Source organism: Esox lucius, chromosome 10 (genome assembly GCF_011004845.1).
Source record: "Esox lucius isolate fEsoLuc1 chromosome 10, fEsoLuc1.pri, whole genome shotgun sequence".
NCBI lineage: Eukaryota > Metazoa > Chordata > Actinopteri > Esociformes > Esocidae > Esox > Esox lucius.
Window position 1 is genome coordinate 2963380 of NC_047578.1, and position 24499 is coordinate 2987878.

General features: G+C 44.0%; 4 protein-coding genes across 6 annotated transcripts; all 4 read right to left on the reverse strand.

The window, feature by feature from the left end:
* Positions 1 to 976: 976 nt before the first annotated feature.
* On the reverse strand, positions 977 to 8198 carry LOC114839977 (XK-related protein 8-like). The gene is made up of 4 exons (XM_034294823.1): positions 8136 to 8198; positions 2597 to 2820; positions 2112 to 2302; positions 977 to 1674 (listed from the first exon to the last, which is right to left on the reverse strand). The coding sequence occupies exons 1-4, from the start codon at positions 8196 to 8198 to the stop codon at positions 977 to 979; spliced, it is 1176 nt and encodes a 391-aa protein (XP_034150714.1).
* Positions 8199 to 8770: 572 nt separating this feature from the next.
* On the reverse strand, positions 8771 to 10839 carry LOC109616171 (XK-related protein 8-like). Of its 2 annotated transcripts, none has more exons than XM_029122685.2 (3): positions 10396 to 10839; positions 10079 to 10269; positions 8771 to 9530 (listed from the first exon to the last, which is right to left on the reverse strand). In XM_029122685.2, exons 1-3 carry the CDS (start codon positions 10764 to 10766, stop codon positions 8905 to 8907), a joined length of 1188 nt encoding a protein of 395 aa, XP_028978518.2. In that variant the 5' UTR covers positions 10767 to 10839; the 3' UTR covers positions 8771 to 8904. The 2 variants fall into 2 exon arrangements, with proteins under 2 accessions (XP_028978518.2, XP_028978517.2); XM_029122684.2 differs by having other exon boundaries at positions 8771 to 9611.
* A 3560-nt stretch (positions 10840 to 14399) lies between these two features.
* LOC105008068 (XK-related protein 8) lies at positions 14400 to 18113 on the reverse strand. The gene is made up of 3 exons (XM_010867264.4): positions 17703 to 18113; positions 17142 to 17326; positions 14400 to 16221 (listed from the first exon to the last, which is right to left on the reverse strand). Exons 1-3 carry the CDS (start codon positions 18002 to 18004, stop codon positions 15479 to 15481), a joined length of 1230 nt encoding a protein of 409 aa, XP_010865566.2. The 5' UTR covers positions 18005 to 18113; the 3' UTR covers positions 14400 to 15478.
* Positions 18114 to 19833: 1720 nt separating this feature from the next.
* Positions 19834 to 24123, reverse strand: xkr8.3 (XK, Kell blood group complex subunit-related family, member 8, tandem duplicate 3). Of its 2 annotated transcripts, none has more exons than XM_010867263.3 (3): positions 23544 to 24123; positions 21951 to 22138; positions 19834 to 21662 (listed from the first exon to the last, which is right to left on the reverse strand). In XM_010867263.3, exons 1-3 carry the CDS (start codon positions 23864 to 23866, stop codon positions 20953 to 20955), a joined length of 1221 nt encoding a protein of 406 aa, XP_010865565.2. In that variant the 5' UTR covers positions 23867 to 24123; the 3' UTR covers positions 19834 to 20952. The 2 variants fall into 2 exon arrangements, with proteins under 2 accessions (XP_010865565.2, XP_019905601.2); XM_020050042.2 differs by having other exon boundaries at positions 21951 to 22151; positions 23544 to 23592.
* Between the last annotated feature and the right edge of the window lie 376 nt (positions 24124 to 24499).

Below are 24499 nucleotides of genomic sequence, written 5' to 3' on the forward strand. Positions count from 1 at the left end.
TTTTTACCCTGTATGATTTTTAGTCTACTGTGTCTTTGTGTTTATGTTGCATGTTGTTTCTTTGTGAGGAATGTGTTTTTAAAATAATCTGTTGCTAACCATATGTATGATTCTCTCCTTTTTTTAAACCTATTAACCAGAGATGGGTCTTGTTTTTTCATCAGTGGATTTGTGTTAAAGCCAATGACGATGTACCAGTTGTATATTCTCAAAAACTTTTTGTTGAAGTGCATTTTACCAGGCTGTGTTGTCTGTCATGTAGAGTTTTCATTTTTCTGGTAATATTCTTTCAGAAGGAAGGACCTGTGACCCCAAGCAGCTTGGTAGGGAGATGTGGATCATCTAGACCATGGCATTTCCTGAACACTAAAATTTGGCTGAACCATGCTGACAAAAAGCCTAGATTGTGAAAAATAACCAAATCATATTTCCCCCCAGTCCAATTGTTGTTTTTATGGGACCGGAAAACTGTTGAGGTCCCAGTAAGGTTTCCTGTGTTCAGTCAGTACACTAGTGACAATGTGCATACAAATAAAATACAAAGAAGGTGCCTTGTTTCATTTTCACTCTATTGGTTGTAGTGCTTGCATCAATAACACTGAGCGAACATCTCTGTAAACCTCATTCATCAAAGTGGCAACGATGCCAAACGGGACCACCTAGTTTTGCTGTCCCTGTCTTATAAAATACATTCAATAGTGATTAAATTCCTGAGATTGAAGGTTTCAACCTTTCTTCCAACCTTCTCAAAAGCTTTAACGGTGTGAAAGAGAACTGAGTTTCCAGTCACTTGAATTTATTTTCCACATCAACAGACACTTCAGGTTAAACTGGACTGTCTGCAAAATGAAAGTCAGTAGTTGGTAGTAATGCTGGGGTATTTGTATGTAGATGACTCAGTCGGCAGAGATCTGTCTGCAATGTTAAGGCCAATGTGAAATGTTCAGTGTCTTTATAAAGCATCAGCTGCTCCAGATCATGAGTAGAAGGTTTCAGCTAAGTTCCTCATTCTCTTATTGACCCTGGTGGATGGTTTTGGCTGGCTTGAAACCATGCAGTGGAAGTCCACTTCATCCTCCCCCTCTTGGGAGTCAGTATCTGGTTCTATCTGCAGTGTAAATTTTGGATGACAGTACTTGTAGTATATCACTTTAAGACCAAGCCCAGAGAAGTAGAGCAACATATTCACAACAAAGATAACATAGGATTCTAGTGGCAGGTCAAAATAAGGAGGGCTTTCCTTCGTCTGCCAAATCCAAAGACCACAAAGTATCACAATATCCACTGCAATCCAGGTGTGGTAGATGGTGCTTATCCACCTGCTGGTTCCCCTCGTCACATGGAACCAGCTGAAATACCAGATTAAACCTACGGTGGCCTGGTAGAGCCGTTCTCCACCAATACTATCCATGAAATCTCTATTAAGTTGAGAGGCAAAGAGAAATAGAACCATCCAGGAACACAGGAAGTGGGCAGCGATGTAGCAGGGAAAGGCCGAGGCGAAGAGACTGACCGCCGCCACACGCGGTCCAATCAGGAGCAGGTTCCACAGGAAGTAGACCACAGAGGAGCGCCAGCCCTGATTGGCCTTGGATGGGAGGAAGGAACGTAGAGAGCGGTGGTACATTGTCACACTGACAGAGATGGCCGACGCTGAGCCAATCGCCTTCAGGACTGAGGGAGATTGAAAACAGCTCAAGATGTTAAATAACACTTATCATTAAACAGACAATTCACTAATGAAAATGTCCTATTGTTTAAAATCTGTAACAGCTTACATTATAATTAAGGACAATAGTAAGTCCTGAGCACAAGGCCTGATGATTTACAGAGATTCCCCAGTAATGACGGTTAGTGAGGAATGAACAGATCATAGAAATAACAGGAATTATTGGAATGGTATTAAATTAAAACCATCTATCCGTTTGATTTCGTTCAATTTCTCCCATTTTGGCCCTTGACTGTGGATCCCCACAGTGGGGAACAGCAGTCAGTCACGTGTAGCCACAATGTGTGTCAGCCGCAGGGCAGCCTCATATTTTGCAATGTGCACTTGGTTGAGGTTGCCATTTGTGACGCAGACTCTGTCTATCTGCTGTATATGAACGCACTTGTGATGGGTCCCAAATCTTCTCTCATGATGAAGATGGTGAGCATGAGGACCAGTTGGGGAGCGCTCTCGGAAAAGGTCTCCATGAAGCGCAATATGCACAGGTCATATTTCAGGGATCTGACCTCGTCCGTCGTGTAGAGCTTCTCACAGCAGAAGCCACAAATCGAGATCCTCAGCACACTAGCATATCTGGAATGACAGTCATGTCCAGTGGGGAGAACAAGTATTAGATACACTGCCGATTTTGCAGGTTTTCCCACTTACAAAGCATGTAGACGTCAGTAATTTTTATAGGTACACTTCAACTGTGAGTGACGGAATCTAAAACAAAAATCCAGAAAATCACAGTGCATGATTTTTAAATAATTATTTAGCATTTTATTGCATGACATAAGTATTTGATACATCAGAAAAGCAGAGCTTAATATTTGGTACAGAAACCTTTGATGGCAATTACAGAGAAGTCAGCAAAGTGAATCCAACCTGAGAAAGACTCCCATCTGGAGCACATGGAGGATCTTCAGAGAGCAGAGATTCTTCAAATGGTTCTCTTTCCTGGTGTCCCTCCCATCCAGATTCTTGACGAGGCTCTCAGTCTTGCTCTCCCTCCTGCCTTCGAGGTACCACAACAAGCTGAAAGAATTGACCAGGAGTGATGAGCCCAGCAGTATGAACACCAGGAGTCCCATGAACACATATGCCTTCTCCTGATATAAAGACACCACTGTGTACACATCTAAGACCACGTCCAGGAGAACAAGTCCCAGATCAATGAGATCAGAAAGAGTGGACATACACCTTGATTTACATCCCCTATCCTTTAAAGGGGGATCATCTACAACAACCTGATCCATGAATTTAGCAGTTTCTACTCAGGGAACGAGAGGTGAAATGTAAGAAAACAACTGCATCTGCTTGTTCTGTTAACTCCTGGTAAGTCTGAGCAGCTTTGGTAGTTTGTAACTGAAAATGAACAAATAAATAGCCAGTTTTAAACACACCCATTTATAAATGGTTCCTGCCTCTACAGGTTTTAGGGATAGACCAGACCTCGGTATGTGCATTGGCATGCAGAAGACTGTGGTTGTGTTCAAGATAACCTTAAGCGAGACCAAATCAAGACCCAAACTAAATAGATGTTTAGTAAAGACTCAACAGGGAGGAGGGTGAATCCAATTCATAAAGGTGATACCGGGCCTTTGTGAGTCAAATTTGCAGTACATTTTCTACAGTGCATCTAGAGAGGATTTCTGTAGTCGATCTTCTGTCTGATAACTTTCCGTCATTACTGGAAAATTGCCTTCCCGGCCTGACATTAAACCCAATATCTGATTGGATTTTTCTGACTTCCACATAGAAGTCCATGCCCACTGGTAGACAATTCAGTGTTTTGTACAATTAATTAGAAATGTTTCAGAACCAAATTCTTCAATGTCAAAGGTATTCTTTTTTTTCAGGTTGTGTTATGAAATTGCGCTTACATGATTGCTGTGACAAAGTGTGGGAATATAAGCTTCCGCAATGCTTATACAATTCCATGATGGTGTGTAAGTTTCATTTAGTTTTTTCCCACTGAAACCATCGCAGAAAAAACCACACAGCCCGCTCAGCAATCTGCCTACTGGATGGCAGACTGTCATTTACACTTTCAACCTGAACATTTAGTTGTCTGAGGGGAGAATCTTTCACTGTTTTCATTTTCTTTTTAATATAATTGATTCCTAAAAATATTTTATTTGTTTCACTTCAGTATTTAATCCTTCCAGCGCACGAGATGATCCTGCACCTTTACAATAAGAAATACTTAAATGTGTTATGAAACGTTTATAACCGTAGGTCATGCTCCATTCATTTTCATGACATGAACCCACTATGCTGGATATGACATAAACCTGTTCTTTTTAATGGCTGAAATCGTCTCCTGCAGGTTGGCACAAGCTCTGCAGTGAAGATTGAGCAGTGCTCCAACAAAACACCTCAAAGAAAATCACCAACGCAAAGGTAGGTTATGTCTTCTGGAAACCAAAGAAAATGTTGCTTGGTAACCAGTCAGTACATTCAACCACTCACCAGGAAAAACATGAGCCATAAAATTGTCAACATTGAAACAGGTTGTAAACAAGCCTTGGTAATTTTTCTGGTGACTGAAGAGGAACACAACAACCACTAACCCTCATCCTCATCTTCTTCCGCTTACCTGGGGCCGGGTCGCGGGGGCAGCAGTCTAAGCAGGGATGCCCAGACTTCCCTCTCCCCAGACACTTCCTCCAGCTCTTCCGGGGGGACACAGAGGCGTTCCCAGGCCAGCCGGGAGACATAGTCCCTCCAGCGTGTCCTAGGTCTTCCCCGGGGTCTCCTCCCGGTGGGACGGGACCGGAACACCTTCCCAGGAAGGCGTTCCGGAGGCATCCGAAACAGATGCCCAAGCCACCTCAGCTGACCCTTCTCGATGTGGAGGAGCAGCGGCTCTACTCTGAGCTCCTCCCGGGTGACCGAGCTTCTCACCCTATCTCTAAGGGATCGCCCAGCCACCCTGCGGAGAAAGCTCATTTCGGCCGCCTGTATCCGGGATCTTGTCCTTTCGGTCATGACCCAAAGCTCATGACCATAGGTGAGAGTAGGAACGTAGATTGACCGGTAAATCGAGAGCTTCGCCTTGCGGCTCAGCTCTTTCTTCACCACGACAGACCGATACATCAACCGCATTACTGCAGAAGCTGCACTGATCCGTCTGTCAATCTCCCGTTCCTTCCTTCCCTCACTCGTGAACAGGACCCCTAGATACTTAAACTCCTCCACTTGAGGCAGGCACTCTCCACCAACCTGAAGTGGGCAAGCCACCCTTTTCAGACTAAGGACCATGGCCTCGGATTTGGAGGTACTGATTTTCATCCCCACCGCTTCACACTCGGCTGCAAACCGTCCAAGTGCATGCTGAAGGTCCTGGCTTGAAGGGGCCAACACGACAACATCATCCGCAAAGAGCAGAGACGAAATCGTGTGGTCCCCAAACCTAAAACCCTCCGGCCCCTGGCTGCGCCTAGAAATTCTGTCCATAAAAATTACGAACAGAACCGGTGACAAAGGGCAGCCCTGCCGGAGTCCAACATGCACAGGGAACAAGTCTGACTTACTGCCGGCAATGCGGACCAAGCTCCTGCTTCGGTCGTACAGGGACCTGACAGCCCTTAGCAAGGGACCCAGGACCCCTTATTCCCGAAGCACCCTCCACAGGATGCCGCGAGGGACACAGTCGAATGCCTTCTCCAAATCCACAAAACACATGTGGATTGGTTGGGCAAACTCCCATGAACCCTCCATCACCCTGTAGAGGGTATAGAGCTGGTCCAGTGTTCCACGGCCTGGACGAAAACCACACTGTTCCTCCTGAATCCGAGGTTCTACTATCGGCCATATTCTCCTCTCCAGAACCCTGGCATAGACTTTCCCGGGGAGGCTGAGAAGTGTGATCCCCCTATAGTTGGAACACACCCTCCTGTCCCCCTTCTTAAAAAGAGGGACCACCACCCCGGTCTGCCATCCCAGAGGCACTGTCCCCGACTGCCACACGATGTTGCACAGGCGTGTCAGCCAAGACAGCCCCACAACATCCAGAGACTTGAGGTACTCAGGGCGGATCTCATCCACCCCCGGTGCCTTGCCACCGAGGAGTTTCTTAACCACCTCTGTGACTTCAGCCCGGGTGATGGACGAGTCCACCTCTGAGCCCTCATCCTCTGCTTCCTCAATGGAAGAAGTGACAGCAGGATTGAGGAGATCCTCGAAGTATTCCTTCCACCGCCCGACGACATCCCCAGTTGAGGTCAACAGCTGCCCACCTCTACTGTAAACAGCGTTGGTAGGGCACTGTTTCCCTCTCCTGAGGCGCCGGATGGTTTGCCAGAATCTCTTCGAGGCCAGCCGATAGTCCTTCTCCATGGCCTCACCGAACTCCTCCCAGGCCCGAGTTTTTGCCTCCACAACCACCCAGGCTGCAGCCCGCTTGGCCTGTCGGTACCCGTCAGCAGCGTCAGGAGTCCCACAAGCCAACCAGGCCTGATAGGACTCCTTCTTCAGCTTGACGGCATCCCTTACTTCCGGTGTCCACCACCGGGTTCGGGGATTGCCGCCTCGACAGGCACCGGAGACCTTACGGCCACAGCTCCGAGCGGCCGCTTCGACAATGGCGGTGGAGAAAATGGTCCACTCGGACTCAATATCTCCAGCCTCCCTCGGGATCCAGTCGAAGCTCTGCCGGAGGTGGGAGTTAAAGATCTCTCTGACAGGAGACTCGGCCAGACGTTCCCAGCAGACCCTTACAGTACGCTTGGGCCTGCCGAGTCTGTCCAGCTTCCTCCCCTGCCATCGGATCCAACTCACCACCAGGTGGTGATCAATTGACAGTTCCGCCCCTCTCTTCACCCGAGTGTCCAAGACATACGGCCGCAGGTCAGATGAAACGACAACAAAGTCGATCATCGACCTGCGGCCTAGGGTGTCCTGGTGCCACGTGCACTGATGGACACCCTTATGCTTGAACATGGTGTTCGTTATGGACAAACTGTGACTAGCACAGAAGTCCAAGAACTGAACACCGCTTGGGTTCAGATCAGGGGGGCCGTTCCTCCCAATCACGCCCCTCCAGGTGTCACTGTCGTTGCCCACGTGGGCGTTGAAGTCCCCCAGTAGAACGATAGAGTCCCCAGTCGGAGCACTTTCCAGCACCCCTCCCAGAGACTCCAAGAAGGTCGGGTACTCTGCACTGCCGTTCGGCCCGTAGGCACAAACAACAGTGAGAGACCTATCCCCGACCCGTAGGCGCAGGGAAACAACCCTCTCGTTCACCGGGGTAAACTCCAACACACGGCGGCAGAGCTGGGGAGCTATAAGCAAACCCACACCAGCCCGCCGCCTCTCACCATGGGCAACCACTAACCCCTCTAAATAAATTTCACACCCGTCAGTACCCTAAAAATGATTAAATTCCTATTATAAATCAGCAGCATGTTGATGACACTTTATTGACTGAAATCTATTTATTGACACTTTCACTTTCTAAACTGGATAAAACATCCATAAAGTATCTACATGACATGACACGGTTTTGTCTGTCTCACCCCTGGTGATTTTCCTTGCCAGCAGTTTCGACATTAATGGCTGTGTGTTGTGTTATTATGAGGGGACAGCACATTTACACTGTTATACAAGCTGTACACTCACTACTTTACATTGTAGCAAAGTGTCATTTCATCAGTGTTGTCATATGAAAAGATATATATATATTTATTTCCTTCCAAATAGTTTCAGAAGGTACAGGTGTGTGATTACTTCAAACATTACATGGGGCTACAAATAGTTCAGGTGGCCCCTGATATCTGACCAACAATTGATTCTGGCCTCCTGAGATTTGTCCCTAAGGAAGTTAGCGTCTCAATGCTGGGAACGTTCTGGATAAGAGTGCATTCGGGTATTCTGCACCTGAAACACTGAAAGAGAGGAGATGGAAAAATCCTAGTGATTTGTGTTGTTGTTTCTCTTTCATTTTTGAACCTCATAACCTGACTACGATGTGGCTTTCAGTCATACCAGTAAAATACTTTGTTCGGGAAGCGTACAAATATTCTAGTTGTTTTTTGGTGGAAGAAATGTGAAATTCCAAAACGAGATAAAATAATCATCTAAAAACTGGTTTAGAAATATTTGAAAGGGGCCACATTCATGATTTTTAATTACATCAGTGGACTTAAGGGGTTCCCAGTATCCCAACCAGCCACTCGTTCCTAACCACATCCTCTGAGGGTTCTCCATGGTCACATGCTGCTGACGAAACTCTGAGGGTGACTTCCAGAGAGCGATGAGGACATCAGCAGATCCGACGACCTCCAGACACACTTGTGACTTGACTGATGCGATTCAAGTTCAACATCAAAATAATAATGAAGCAGAATTTATTTAAAATTAACAAATCCATCCTGTGGTATTCAAATTAAATGCGCTGCATGATGTTCAAAACCCAGTTTACCCAGGTATGCAGAAGCTTTGGTATCTCCGGGACTGAGTTTGTGGCCTCCAGCCTGGCTGCCATGTTGGATACAATGTTCAACAAGCACCTACAATGTTCTCAATATCTACAGCTCCAGAAAATATTAAGAGACCACTGTACCTTTTTCTTTCCCTTCCAAATAAGTTGAAAAGGAAGGTATTGAGTGAGGAGCAGAAGGGTTAAAATTAAGAGACCACTGCAAATTGAACACTTCTGTTCCTCACTCAAAACTTTCCTTTTCAACTTTTTGGAAAGGAAAGAAAAAGGTGCAGTGGTCTCTTAATTTTTTCCAGAGCTGTAGATATTGATCTGACTGTGACCGATCTTATCATCAAACTGGTCCAAACTAGTTTGGCATGATCCTTTGGATAATGAACTTTGTAGACTACTTGGTAACTTTCTAATTCTCTTTCTAGGCTAGTTTGTTTTCTTTTTATTATTTGTTCATATTTGTGTATTCCATTCAGTTTGATTTGTTATACATTTTGTTTTAGCTTTATTTTGGCTTAGTACACAGATTCCATCCAGATACATAGTTCAATGCGATTCAAGTTCAACATCAAAATAATAATGAAGCAGAATTTATTTAAAATTAACAAATCCATCCTGTGTTATTCAAATTAAATGCGCTGCATAATATTAAAAAACCAGTTTACCCAGGTATGCAGAAGCTTACGGACTGAGTTTGTGGCCTCCAGCCTGGCTGCCATGTTGGATAAAATGTTTGGGAAGCATCAGCTGATCCAGATCAGGAGTAGAAGTTATCCGCTAAAATTTTCATCCTCTTATTGACCCTGATAACCTGTTCTGGGGGGCCGAAGGATTCTTCATGGCCCACACAGCGGAACGCAGAGTTAACTTCATTCTCATTTGTGGTGCCTTCAAGACGTTCATCAGTTTTGGTCTGCTGGTGGCAGTACATGAATATCACCTTAAGACCGAGCCCAGCGAAGTAGAGTGACATTATCACACCAAGAACAAAATAGGGATCTAGTGGAATGTCAAAATACGGAGAAGATTTTTTAATCTGCCAAACCCAAAAACCACAAAGTATCCCAATATCCAGTACCATCCAGGTGTGGTAGACAATGCTTCTCCACCTGCTCTTGCCTGGCACCATGTTAAACCAGTTGAAATACCAGATGAGACCTACGGTGGCCTGGTCGAACCATTCTTTGCCATCGCTGTTCATGAACTTTGTTTTGCATCGCCAGGCGAAGAAAAATAGAACCATCCAGGAACACAGGAAGTGGGCAGCGATGTAGCGGGGAAAGGCTGAGGCGAAGAGGGCAACCGCCATCACACGTGATCCAATCAGGAGCAGGTTCCACAGGAAGTAGAGCACAGAGAAGCCCCAGCCCTGCTTGGCCTTGTCTGGGGCGAAAGAACACATAGAACGGTGGTACGTGGTGACACTGGCTGAGATGGCCAACGCTGAAAGAAGTGCCTTCAGGACTGAGAGAGATAAAAAAAAAACAGCTCAGGATGTTAAATAACACTTATCATTAAACAGACAATTCACTAATGAAAATGTCCTATTGTTTAAAATCTGTAACAGCTTACATTATAATTAAGGACAATAGTAAGTCCTGAGCACAAGGCCTGATGATTTACAGAGATGCCCCAGTAATGACGGTTAGTGAGGAATGAACAGATCATAGAAATAACAGGAATTATTGGAATGGTATTAAATTAAAACCATCTATCTGTTTGATTTTGTTCAACTTCTCCCATTTCGGCCCTTGACTGTGGATCCCCACAATGGGGAACAGCAGTCAGTCACGTGTAGCCACAATGTGTGTCAGCCGCAGGGCAGCCTCATATTTTGCAATGCGCACTTGGTTCAGGTCACAGTTGTAGCCTTGGGGAAGAGGTTGCCATTTGTGACGCAGACTCTGTCTATCTGCTGTATATGAACGCACTTGTGATGGGTCCCAAATCTTCTCTCATGATGAAGATGGTGAGCATGAGGACCAGTTGGGGAGCGCTCTCGGAAAAGGTCTCTATGAGGCGCAATATGCACAGGTCATTTTTCAGGGATCTGACCTCGTCCGTCGTGTAGAGCTTCTCACAGCAGAAGCCACAAATCGAGATCCTCAGCACACTAGCATATCTGGAATGACAGTCATGTATGTCACCTGGAGTTTTAGATTTTATTCACAATACTGACAATATTGCTTGAACTATTTAGGTCATAAATACGGTCAGTTCAATGAGAAGTCAGCAAAGTGAATCCAACCTGAGAAAGACTCCCAACTGGAACACATGGAGGATCTTCAGAGAGCAGAGATTCTTCAAATGGTTCTCTTTCCTGGTGTCCCTCCCATCCAGATTCTTGACTAGGCTCTCAGTCTTGCTCTCCCTCCTGCCATCGAGGTACCACAACAAGCTGAAAGAATTGACCAGGAGTGATGAGCCCAGCAGTATGAACACCAGGAGTCCCATGAACACATATGCCTCCTCCTGATATAAAGACACCACTGTGTACACATCTAAGACCACGTCCAGGAGAACAAGTCCCAGATCAATGAGATCAGACAGAGTGGACATACACCTTGATTTACATCCCCTATCCTTTAAAGAGGGATCATCTACAGCAACCTGCTCCATGAATTTAGCAGTTTCTACTCAGGGAACGAGAGGTGAAATGTAAGAAAACAACTGCATCTGCTTGTTCTGTTAACTCCTGGTAAGTCTGAGCAGCTTTGGTAGTTTGTAACTGAAAGCAAACAAATAAATAGCCAGTTTTAAACACACCCATTTATAAATGGTTCCTGCCTCCTATAGGCTTTGGGGAGAGACGAGACCTCGATATGTACATTGGCATGCAGAAGAGTGTGGTTTTGTTCAAGGTCACCTTAAGTGAGACCAAATCAAGACCCAAACTAAATAGATGTTTAGTAAAGACCCAAAAGGGAGGAGGGTGATAGATATTGGGCATTAAAAGTAGCTGAATTACACAATGTATGAGAGTATTAATGATCTCTGTACGAAGGACACTAGGTAGGAAATGTGATGCCCCATTTCTGATGGTTTCCACACATCCTGTCCATACCTCCTGATAGGAGTTTTTCCATCTGACTTTCATAGACTCTATGAATAGACCCATGGACCGTAGGTTGGCACATACCATTGTGAGGAAACCTGTCTGTACCTGATGATATGCATGTATTTTAGTTCTATTCTCTTGTTAGAGGAGCAGTTCATTATCTTGTGCTGTATGAGGTACCGTATCACAAACAGTTGGTATCTACTACTGAGGGGCCCCACACAACCTGATAACCTGAGGAGCCAAGATATTTAAGAGGGGACACTATTAGGCCATGTAAGGTTAGGATGTAGAATACATGTATGTGGTTGGAAGACAGCCAGATATTGGAGGGGATGTGCTGAGGCATAAATACTGTGTCCACTTTGTAATCATTGGAGGGAGATTGAAATGAGAAATGGAAGCTCAACATCATAGACTCATGCTGAATAAAGATGGCTCTCCCCTGACTTTCGGTTGCATTTATTTTGTTCATGGATCAAACTTGGACAGAATCTAACAAGGGCGAATCCAATTCATAAAGTGATACCGGGCCTTTGTGAGTCAAATTTACAGTACATTTTCTACAGTGCATCTAGAGAGGATTTTTGTAGTCGATCTTCTGTCTGATAACTTTCCATCATTACTGGAAAATTGCCTTCCCAGTCTGACATCAAACCCAATATCTGATTGGATTTTTCTGACTTCCACATAGAAGTCCGTGCCCACTGGTAGACAATTCAGTGTTTTGTACAAATATTTAGAAATGTTTCAGAACCAAATTCTTCAATGTCAAAGGTATTCTTTTTTTTCAGGTTGTGTTATGAAATTGCGCTTACATGATTGCTGTGACAAAGTGTGGGAATATAAGCTTCCGCAATGCTTATACAATTCCATGATGGTGTGTAAGTTTCATTTAGTTTTTTCCCACTGAAACCATCGCAGAAAAACCACACAGCCCGCTCAGCAATCTGCCTACTGGATGGCAGACTGTCATTTACACTTTCAACCTGAACATTTAGTTGTCTGAGGGGAGAATCTTTCACTGTTTTCATTTTCTTTTTAATATAATTGATTCCTGAAAATATTTGTTTCACTTCAGTATTTAATCCTTCCAGCGCACGAGATGATCCTGCATTGTTACAATAAGAAATACTTAAATGTGTTATGAAACGTTTATAACCGTAGGTCATGCTCCATTCATGTTCATGACATAACCCCACTATGTTGGATATGACATAAACCTGTTCTTTTTAATGGCTGAAATCGTTTCCTGCAGGTTGGCACAAGCTCTGCAGTGAAGATTGAGCAGTGCTCCAACAAAACACCTTGAAGATAATCACCAACGCAAAGGTAGGTTATGTCTTCTGGAAATAGGACATTCAACCACTCACCAGGGAAAACATGAGCCATAAAATTGTCAACATTGAAACAGGTTGTAAACAAGCCCTGGTCATTTTTCTGGTGACTGAAGAGGAACACAACAACCACTAACCCCTCTAAATACATTTCACACCCTACAGTACACTAAAAATTATTAAATTCCTATTATAAATCAGCAGCATGTTGATGACCCTTTATTGACTGAAATCTATTTATTGACACTTTCTCTTTCTAAACTGGATAAAACATCCATAAAGTATCTACATGACATGACACGGTTTTGTCTGTCTCACCCCTGGTGATTTTCCTTGCCAGCAGTTTAGACATTAATGGCTGTGTGTTGTGTTATTATGAGGGACAGCACATTTACACTGTTATACAAGCTGTACACTCACTACTTTACATTGTAGCAAAGTGTCATTTCTTCAGTGTTACATATATAATCAAATATATAATCAAATATAAATATATATATATTTATTTCCTTCCAAAAAGTTTCAGAAGGTACAGGTGTGTGATTACTTCAAACATTACATGGGGCTACAAATAGTTCAGGTGGCCCCTGATATCTTACCAACAATTGATTCTGGCCTCCTGAGATTTGTCCCTAAGGAAGTTAGCGTCTCAATGCTGGGAACGTTCTGGATAAGAGTGCATTCGGGTATTCTGCACCTGACATACTGAAAGAGAGGAGATGGAAAAATCCTAGTGATTTGTGTTGTTGTTTCTCTTTCATTTTTGAACCTCATAACCTGACTACGATGTGGCTTTCAGTCATACCAGTTGTCATGGTGCGGTGAGCAGCGGCGCCACCGTGCCATAATTTCTCAAGTTCCCATATCTCACAAACACATCCCGGACTGTCACATGTTTCCAATCTTCCACACCAGGTCCCAATCTAGCTAATTTGTATGTGTATGTATGTTTCCCCTCTGCTCCCCACATTGTGGCTCATTGTTCTTGTCGTGTTTGGATGTTGTGTGTGTTGCCGTTGTTGTAAGTACTTGTGCCATTGCATATTGTTGTTTTTGCTGCTTTAGTCAGCCCTTTGTTTTTGTGTGTTTTGTGCTCGGTGTTTGTTTATTTCTTGTCCATTAAAGAATCCACACCGACTACCCCTGCCTGCACCTGGTTCCTTGTTCTAGCAACACATCGCTACACCACCTTTTGTGACACCAGTAAAATACTTTGTTCGGGAAGTGTACAAATATTCTAGTTGTTTTTTGGTGGAAGAAATGTGAAATTCCAAAACGAGATAAAACAATCATCTAAAAACTGGTTTAGAAATATTTAAAAGGGCTCCAAAAAATATTAAGAGACCACTGTACCTTTTTCTTTCCCTTCCAAATAAGTTGAAAAGGAAGGTATTGAGTGAGGAACAGAAGGGTTAAAATTAAGAGACCACTGCAAATTGAACACTTCTGTTCCTCACTGAAAACTTTCCTTTTCAACTTTTTTGGAAAGGAAAGAAAAAGGTGCAGTGGTCTCTTCATTTTTTCCAGAGCTGTAGATATTGATCTGACTGTGACCGATCTTATCATCAAACTGGTCCAAACTAGTTTGGAATGATCCTTTGGATAATGAACTTTGTAGACTACTTGGTTACTTTCTAATCCTCTTTCTAGGCTAGTTTGTTTTCTTTTTATTATTTGTTCATATTTGTGTATTCCATTCAGTTTGATTTGTTATACATTTTGTTTTACCTTTATTTTGGCTTAGTACACAGATTCCATCCAGATACATAGGGAAAACACATTTACAACTGGTTGTCAATCACAAGTGAGAACACAAAAGGGCGAATATAACAAAACAAACAAGAAACAAACGGAACATTAAGTTACAGTATTTAATACAATAAGAGGATGGCAGGAGTTCCAAAGTCAATCTATTTGCAATATGAAAACCAAAAAAGGTCAACAAACCTAAAGGACCTGAAATTATATCCTAATATCGTGTCCGTAAATGATGGTTTAAAATGATGCCCTGAAATGTCACCAGAGATAAAACAAAAAGAACAGTGATCCAACAGTTTAAAAGTCCAAGCGGCTGTATACATAAGCGTAAATAAGCCTAGATATGAAATAAGTTTGGACCATCATGTTTCAACAATATCATGATAGGCATGCAGTATTTCTTTAAAGGAATCCAAACTTTAACTTGAGCTTCCTAATTAATTTAGAAACTTTGTAATTTAATATTTAGTAAGATGTATTTTAGCTGACATCATCAAGCAAAATCCAAGATACTTGTAAGAGAGCGCCAATTAAATTAGGGTTCCTTCTGCATTTGTAACTTTAGACTGACATGTTATGGGCCCTCAGAGTAGTATGTTTTTTCTGGTTTAAGATCTAGGCGCAATATTGGTAAAGCCTGAAAATGTGATTGTAATAGAGTACATGCCTGTATTACAGAATGAGCAACAAAATGTAATTGATTGTAATAGAGAAAAGGCCTGTATTACAGTAATAAAGAAAAGGCCTGTATTACAATAATAAAGGCCTGTATTACAGAATTAGCAACAATTCATAATGCTGTAATCCTCAGCATTAACATGCATTATGAAATGTTTCCTATAATTCCCAATGTCGTTATTTTAAAGGGCAAACTGGAGAGGTCCGAGTGCGTTCAACTCTTGAGGTGCCTCTACATATGGAGTTTAACTCCATCTACGGTTATAGCCTTGGTTTTGCCACGGAGATAATTCTTAAACCACTCCAAAGTTTTTTGTCAAAGCATAGTAATGACAACTTCCTCAGCAATATGGATTGATCAACAGGGTCAGAAGCTCAAAAGCTGACGTACAAGTTTGAAATACTTGAATAGTGGAAGAGATGAGGGAATCAGGTCTTAATGCAGGCCGATGGGGCAGATATCAGAAACATTTGATTACCACGTTTCGATGCTACAAATGTCAACCAGTTCGGAAGTAGAAGTTATCGGCTAAGTTCTTCATCCTCTTATTGACCCTCATGACGTTTTCTAGGGGGTTGTCGTCAGCGACCGCGTAGCGGAACCCAGTACCGGGTGTCACGTCATTCTCACTCGTGGTGCCGGTAAGAGTGCCTTCAGGACCCACACTTGTAAATGTTTTCTGTGGAAGGTTTGGGTGATAGAATCTGTAGTATATCAACATAAGAACGACTCCAACAATGTAGAGAAACATCACTACAACAAGGATGACATAAGGCTCTATGGGCAGGTCAAAATATGGAGGGTTTCTAATCATCTGCCAAACCCAAATACCACAAAGTATAGAAATATCCAGTCCCATCAAGACGTGATAGAGTTTCCGCTCCAATCTAGAGTGTCCCTCCACCACGTTAAACCAGATAAAATACCAGATGAGTCCTACGGTGGCCTGGTAGAGACATTCTCCACCAGTGCTGTCCATGAACTTTGTTTTATGGCGCCAGGCGATAACAAATTGAACCATCCAGGAACACAGGAAGTGGGCAGCGATGTAGCAGGGAAAGACCGAGGCGATGAGGGCGACTGCCGCCACACGTGACGCAATCAGGAGCAGGTTCCACAGGAAGTAGACCACAGAGGAGCGCCAGCCCTGATTGGTCTTGTCTGGGAGGAAGGAACGTAGAGAGCGGTGGTACATTGTCACACTGACAGCGATGGCCGACGCTGAAGCAACAGCCTTCAAGACTACGAGAGATAGAAAACAAATATTAAATAAATAAATAACTGAGACTCGTCATTTAACAGACAATTAAATAATAACAATGACATATTGTGCAGAGTCAAAAACAACTTACATAATGAGTAGGGACAACAATACAGATCCTCACTAGTATGTAACAGGGCTTTACCAGCGAGGGAGGCCAGTCAGGGGGAGGATGTCTCCCAAATGTGCTGAACATGGAAACCATGTATGTTTGATACTGTTAATGTTTGAAATCATGTTTGTTTGATACCGTTAAATGTTTGAAACCATGTATGTTTGAAACCGTTAATGTTTGAAACCATGTATGTTTGATACTGTTAATGTTTGAAATCATGTTTGTTTGATACCGTTAAATGTTTGAAACCATGTATGTTTGAAACCGTTAATGTTTGAAACCATGTATGTTTGATACTGTTAATGTTTGAAATCATGTTTGTTTGATACCGTTAAATGTTTGAAACCATGTATGTTTGAAACCGTTAATGTTTGAAACCATGTATGTTTAATACTGTTAGCGCCGAACAGCAGTCATACATGCGGCCATCATGTCTCATACCTGCAAGGCAGCGTCATGCCTCTCGGGTTCGTCGTAGCCTCAAAGCTGCCTCACATTTGTCATTGCACATCACCACACTGACTAGGGCACACAGGGATCTGGTGAAAGTTGAACCCTCAGGAAATAGGTTTCCATTTGGGACTCAAGCTTGTTCTAAATACTGTATATCATTAGTAAGCCCTTGAAGCCAGTTGCATTCAATGTTTTCATTTCAACACCCTAGTCAGGGACTTACTGAGACCCAGGACACCAGGTGGGTCCAATTAATGATGAGGTAGAAACAAAAACCGGCAGGCTCCGGCCCTCATAGGGAGAGATTTGAATACCCCTGCTGTATACACCTACTTGGGAGAAGTTCCTGCTTTCCCGTCTGGATTATGATGGTGACCATGAGGACCAGCTGTGGAGCGCTCTCGGAAAAGGCATCAAAGAAGCACAATATGGACAGGTCATGTTTCAGAGGCTGATGGCCTGCGCAGCGCTTCCCACACCAGAGGGCACGAATCGAGCTCCACACCCCATTAACATATCTGGAATGACAGCCGTGCACGTGTTTTTAGATTTTATACGCAACATTCCCAATAAATATTCACATAAAACTAAGCCTGGTTACAGATGTTTCTGTCTTGAGGTGGGCAAGATGCCGTCAGATTATTTATTACTAATTTACTGAAACATACACTGGCCTACTCCAAGAATGAACCACTTTGGAATGTTGCTCAATACCCATTGTGTTATTATTGAATTTGATTTGGAGCCTTGCCATATTGACAGACGGCAGAAAGAGAGTGAAGCCACTCAACTGCTGAAGGAGCCTTTCTTCCTAGTCTCACAATAACCGTGAAAACAAACTTGTTAAGCCATAAACGCTCTCAGTTCAATACAGAAAGTAAAGGACTTCTCAACCTGTAGAATAGGCCCATCTGGAACAAGTGAAGGATCTTCAGAGTGCGCAGATTCTGGACGAGGCCCTCAGTCTTGATCTCCCTCTCGTCCTTGTCATGGACGTACCACAACCAGCTGAAGCCATTGACCAGGAGTGACGAGCCCAGCAGTATGAACACCAGGAACCCCATGAACACGTATGCCTCCTCCTGATATAAAGACACCACTGTGTACACATCTAAGACCGCGTCCAGGAGAAAGAACACGAGGCAGAAGAGATCACAAAAAAAACTCTGGAATGTCTCTGCCTCAACTTGCTCCATGGCTTTAACTTTTAACTACCCAGGTGGAAAATAACAAAATGAAGAATACAACAGCTGTCCATGCTAACACTTGTGTTTGCTTTCATTTTCACTCGTATAATCAGTTTCAAAACACACCCTTCCTTTGAAACTCCTTCTGCCTCCAAACCAAATAATTGGCCAATCATTTCCAGCGTGCTGCCCTTACATGTCTGCCGGGCGCGCACGTTTGATGACTCATTGGCTGACAGAGTTAACAGCAACACGTCCATAGAATGTCAGTAATGTCCTGAAGTGCATGTGGAATGGATTTCACCCCCCCCCCCCCACACACACACACACACACACACACACACACGTTAGTGTCATGAACAGGCTACAATACCACCACCTACAATACCAGCCTTCAAGTTGCAAAAATAAAATGACATCCAGCTTTACAGGTGGACATTTTGTACAACGCTGAAAATCCCCACTGTGGCTCCCAGGTCTTCTATGCACTGTCTCCAGGTGGTTCTGTGCAGAGTACCTCAGATCAGGAGAACCCAGTGAACGCCCGGGTACCTCTTTCAGGGGAAAGTTAAAGAAAACATGGCAAGTCCTTCCATGCGTTACAGAACGTTCTATTCAAGGTTTTTGTTCAATCTTCCCACAAATCCATCAGTCTCAGGGTGATAGAATTGTGGATTGTTCCTTGTCCTTCTGTCGACCAGTGGCTTTCAAGGACAAGAGAGTGGGCCAGCTTTTACAATATGAGGACGTGTGTCCTTCAGACACAGAACCAGCTCTTGAAAACCCCCATACATTTCTTTCTCACATGAATTGCCCTTATCATTACAAACTGAGGGTATCTTAACAGAAGGGGCCAAGTTCGTTGTGGTCCTTGGCCAGTGCTTAGTTTATCTCCGGGACCCAGGGCCTTCCCATGGCCTTCTGCTTCTCAGTCAGTTGGGTAAATGGAGGGAAATTCACAGGCTGCCAGCAGGGGCACTGGGGTGTTGGGAACCCGGCCCACTCAGTCAACGGTCTCCTTGCGGGGTTATATGTCTTACCACAGCCGGAAGACACCAGATCTGATCAGGTTCATCGTGGTCTGGACAACTAGTTGGCACACAGACTGTGTATCGTCATGGCTGACTACCTGGAGAAAATCTGCAGCCGGGCCTTGTAAGGTTGTTCTTTCGGACCCACCCTGACACCGGTGCTTTTCGGATATTATGGAAAAATACATCTAAACGTGTGATATTTATTCCTGACCAGCAGGTGTCACCACTGTGCGGAGAGTTCAAAACCCATGAGAGAATATCAACCGTTTTTTTCAGATAAATTTCAGGAAAGCCTCAAATGCTTCAGAAAGCCTTGATTTCCCATCAGCACTCATCAAAACAAACTGAACATCAGAGCACAATGTGTTCTTATTTAGGGCCGCAACCACTGGCCAGAATGGCCTGCTGATATAGCCCCCACCAAGCATTAAGGCTAACTGCTGTCAGGTGTGGTCATTAGCCACTCTGGCCATTACCTCTCCTGGCCAGCAGATGTAGCCATCGAGCAGGAACATACACCAACCCCTAGATCAGGGGTGTCCAAACCATTCCACAGAGGGCTGTGTGTTTGCAGGTTTTCGCCCTCTCCTTGTACTTGATTGACTAATTAGGTTACTAATTGGTTAGTTTCTACCCTCACCTGGTTGTGTAGGTGTGAACTGGTAACCAATGTAGAGGAAAAACCAAAAACTCGCAGACACACGGCCCTCCATGGAATGGTTTGGACACCCCTGCCCTAGATACAATTGATTAAACAGATAGAATTGATGAAAAAAGATACGCCGGCAAAATGAAATTCTGTCTACATTTTTAATAACCCTGCATTACTTGAACTTTAAATGATGAGGTAAGAGTTTGAGTGTTGATGTTTTGGGCGTTCACACATCACACTGTGAGGCAATGTGCATAAAAGCTGACAGTTAAAACAGGAAATTTCTCTGTGCATTCTGCAGTACCTAACAATGATTAACATTCAAGTAGCACTTTTTATCCAGAGAACTGTAAAAAAAATAATAATAAGAATAATAAACCCTTCCAGATTCAAATGAGGACCTTTGTCTCATTGCAGCATTTCCCCAACGGGCTTGTGGAAAATTAGCCAACAGGTTTGTGTTGAAAATTAACATTTTAACTTTGAGATGCATTGAGTGGAGACATTTAGCTTCTTTTCACACTGATTGTCCAGTCAGAAAGTCAACAGAATCAAAGTGAGAGGTCCCGCTCCCTCGACTACCAACCAGTCTGAATGAGTCCGTAAAACACGATGATTGGAGGAACCCCTCAGAGACCACATCGGCCATTACCCTGAGCGATGTTGGCCAATATGCACTGCATCATGGGGGCTCAAACCGAGGAAGCATCAGCGAATGTAAACAACACCGGCACTTTAACGTCTGCTTCATCCTTCAGACGCCAAAATAACCAGTGACAAAATAATTATGACGTAATTATGGACTAACCTCTCACCATATGTTAAAATGTATATATAAAAATGGATGCTTTATCCTTCAGACGCCAAAATAACTAGTGACAAAATAACTTACTCAGACGTGTGTAACCACACACGCACGCACGCTCGCACACACAATTCAGGTACATTAACATATTTTTCTAAACACATAAACTCGCACTGACAGCATTGGCTACATAAATATGTGAGGTTGGATGTCTGACAGGTGTCAATAAACAGGAGCAGCTAATTCCTAACAACTTCAGACCATTGATCGATGTCACCTTATCAGGCGGCATTCTATTACTACATTACATCCGGTCGGTTCCACAATCAGTTGGGCAGAGTCATCGATATAAATACGAAAAACGGTCCAGCGAAAGAGGGCCCCGACGTTCCACGACTGCGCGTGAACGACAGCCATGTGGAATCACATCCAGCCAGGTCGGTCTCAGCCTCGCGCCCCGGTCGCCTCAGAGAACCTCCGCGTTGTAGTAGAAGCATGTGGCATGGCTCGCCATTCTCTTGTTCCACACTTGGGGGGTTACACTGGCGGGGGGGGTGAAGGTTCTGAACAACATCCCCTGACCATCGGTCAGCTCGGCTCCCAACCCGTCCGCCCGGACCCGAGGCCTCCAAAGCGTTGGGTGGAAGCAGCAATAGTAAAGGGTTTTCAGAAGGAGGCCCATCAGGTAGGTCAGGGAAAGAGTGGCCAGCAGGACCGGGGCGTAGGCCTGTGTCGCGACCGGGTCTCGGTAGCACCACCACGTGACCAATAGGATCCCTCCGTCCGTGGCCATGAAGGCGTGGTAAATGATGCTCCTCCACCTGGTCCCGCCCTCCGCGACGTTGAACCAGCTGAAGTACCAGATGAGACCCACGGTGGCCCGATACAGCCACTCCCCACCGACGCTGTCCATGAAGTCGGTCTGCTGCCGCCAAGCCCAGAACACCAGCACCGGCCAGATTAGCAGGAAGTGGGCGGCGACCAACGAGGGCAGGACTGTGGAGAAGAGGGCGACGGCGGCCACGCGTGGGGCGATGAGCAGCAGGTTCCACAGGAAGTAGACAAATGCGGAACACCAGCCCTGCTTAGCCTTGTCCGGCAGGAACGAACGCAGCGACCGGTGATAGTCGACCACCATCCAGGCAATGGAAGTGATGGACGCCATGACACTCACATCTACAGAAGAGACACGGAGATGGGTTATTACTTAAATGTGTTATTACTTAAATGGGTTATTACTTAAACGTGTTATTATTTAGATTCATTATTCATACCTTTCTTATTAACCTGTTGAAACATCAGTTAAAAAAAATAATAATAAAAAAGTGACCCAGAAAAAATCTAATGCCAAGAGGAAGTGCGCTGACAGTCTGTAAATTAAGCGTAATAACAAGCAATAGAGAGGAAGTTCTTAGCAACCGCAATGTGTAGCCAGGGCCTGGGGGGAGCTGGGGGCGTACTCACACTGCACCGCCCTGGCCCTGTCGGTGTGCAGCATGATGTGGGTCATGAGCGTGAGCTGTGGAGCGCTCTCGCAGAACGTCTCGATGAGGCGCAGCATGCTCAGGTCGTGCGTCAGGTACACGGCGTACTCCGAGCCCTCCTCCCGCCGCCACCACACGCGGAAGCCCTGCCATATCGCCGACACGTGCCTGCGGAAGAAAACTGTCGCTTAGCAGCAGCGGCAAAGAGATGTTGCGCAACCCTGTGCCAATTAGTCGTCGGTTGTGAGTGATAGCAATTAGGCATGGGGGGGGGGGGTGTGGTGTATGGCCAATATACCACAACTAAGAGCTGTTCTTTGGCACAATGCATTGCAGAGTGTCTGGACACAGCATTCAGCTGTGGTTTACTGGCAATTCGTCACAAACGCCTGAGATGCCTCACTGCACTGATACAGTGGCTCCCAACCCTTCTCAGTTACTGTACCCCCAAAAATATTTCGCACTGCTTGGAGTACCCCTGAAGTACACCCTCATGTTAATTTCACTAGTAAGCCTATTGTGTCATGAGTGTTTTCAAGGACCCCCTGTGGAGAGTACCCCTGGTTGGGAACCACTGCACTGATACACCAGTAATTAGAGCATTAAAAAGTAATGTGATGTAATATCTGTGGTATACTTTCTCATATACCACTGCTATCAACCAATCAGCAATCGAGATTCAAACCACCCAGTTTTTAAGGAGAAAAACTCCTCTTCGGTAGTGGCCTGATACCACCTACATAGTTTCAATTCCAGTTGTGTTACAAATAAGCCATAAGCAAGAACAAAAACTTGTCTTTGGTAAAGACAACAGGAAGCGGGCGCCTACAGAATAAAATGTATTCCTAATCACTGGTGTAGTTGCTGTGATGGAGATTTGAAATTGAACACCAAAATATGAATGTTTTTTTTTTGTTGCTATTATCTTATATATTCACTTCTATAGGGATATCTTTTAGTATGCTGTGAAAAGTAAAAACAAAAAGACCTCGATAGAACTTGCAACTCAAGACCAGTATTTTGAGTTTGCAATGCCAAGTGAGATTCCAGAGGACATTGGGCAGATTATAAACTTTGATCACCTGTGCATTAACTTGACGGAAATACATTAAGACAATAAGTATTCACATGGCTAAGAGGAAAACTATAGCTTACGCTTCATAAGCAAATCTTTTAAATGCCTGATTACCTACCACGCTCATTGTTATTTGATTATTACATTCCTGCATACATTCCTGTATACACCTGTATTTTCATTTGACTCATTCTTGCACACGTAACATGTTATTAACTGCCCATTACCTGCTCAGTGCGCATAAGTATGCACGACTAAGAAATTAAGCATTTTAAAAACCGCCTCCAACACACCAGCAAGCATGAAATTCCTGACATTTTTTGAAGAGATGGCTTAGAAAATCCAGCAAAAAATATGCTATATAAAACCACATATAATAATATATGATAATATAATGTTATATTTGTCCAATGACTAAATAATAAAAAACTATCCAATGCATCACGCATACAGTTTTGTTAACTGTATCAGAGAATCAAAATAAAAAAGCGAACATACCTGCAAAAGAATCCCAGCTGAAGTACATGGAGTATGAATGAAAGTTTGACGCAGACTCCAAAGAGGACATTTTTGTCAACTTGCGAATCGAATCCCTCCAGCTCGCGGTCGTATTTGAACCAGAACCAGCTAAACATCTGGACCACAACCGAAGACAGAACCATGAGGCCGACCAACACACCGAACCAGAAGAAATCTCCACGCGAGTAGAACTCCGTACCAACCCAAATATCGGATCCCACGTCAAACAAGTAAGTACACACACCGACTACCGAGAAGAAAAAATCAAGCCATGAGTACTTAGAAAATATTGGGCTCTCCATGGTCAAATGTCCCCGGCCCGGCCGCTGTCTAAAGTTTTTCCGTTAGCTTTCTTGCTTCGTTCATTGTTGACGAATCTTTAGAGCGAGCTTTCCGCAATCACGAATTTCGTCAGTTCGCTCCTATTGCCCGAAGTATCCGTTACTAAAAGTAAACATGGAACACAACTTCTAGTTTCATTTGAACAAAACAATGAAGCGAGGACAACTATTGCAGCTAGCCATCACATCTTCATTGTAACGCAAAACGTTGATCTCAAGACTAGTTTGTATGCCAGTGACGTGTGTACCACGCCTGCCCTATCGATCATCACGAAAACTTAATGAAGCCCCTCCCACAACAAAAGGTTGTTGCGTTTGAATCGCTCGGACGTTGGGCACTTTTTGGAATGATTTTTAGATTCGATTTAGATTGGATTCAACTTTATTGTCAATGAACAGTACAATACAACAAAATGCATATAGCATCTAACCAGAAGTGCAAATAGAAGATGGCAGGAAATGTACGAGTATTACGTATAGTGTATGTTACAAGTGGAATTTAGAGATGTGCAGTGAAAGCAAATGCAGTATAAATGGCAATTCTAAATGTGTAATGAAGGCAAATAGAGGAGGGCATAACATTTACAAGTATTA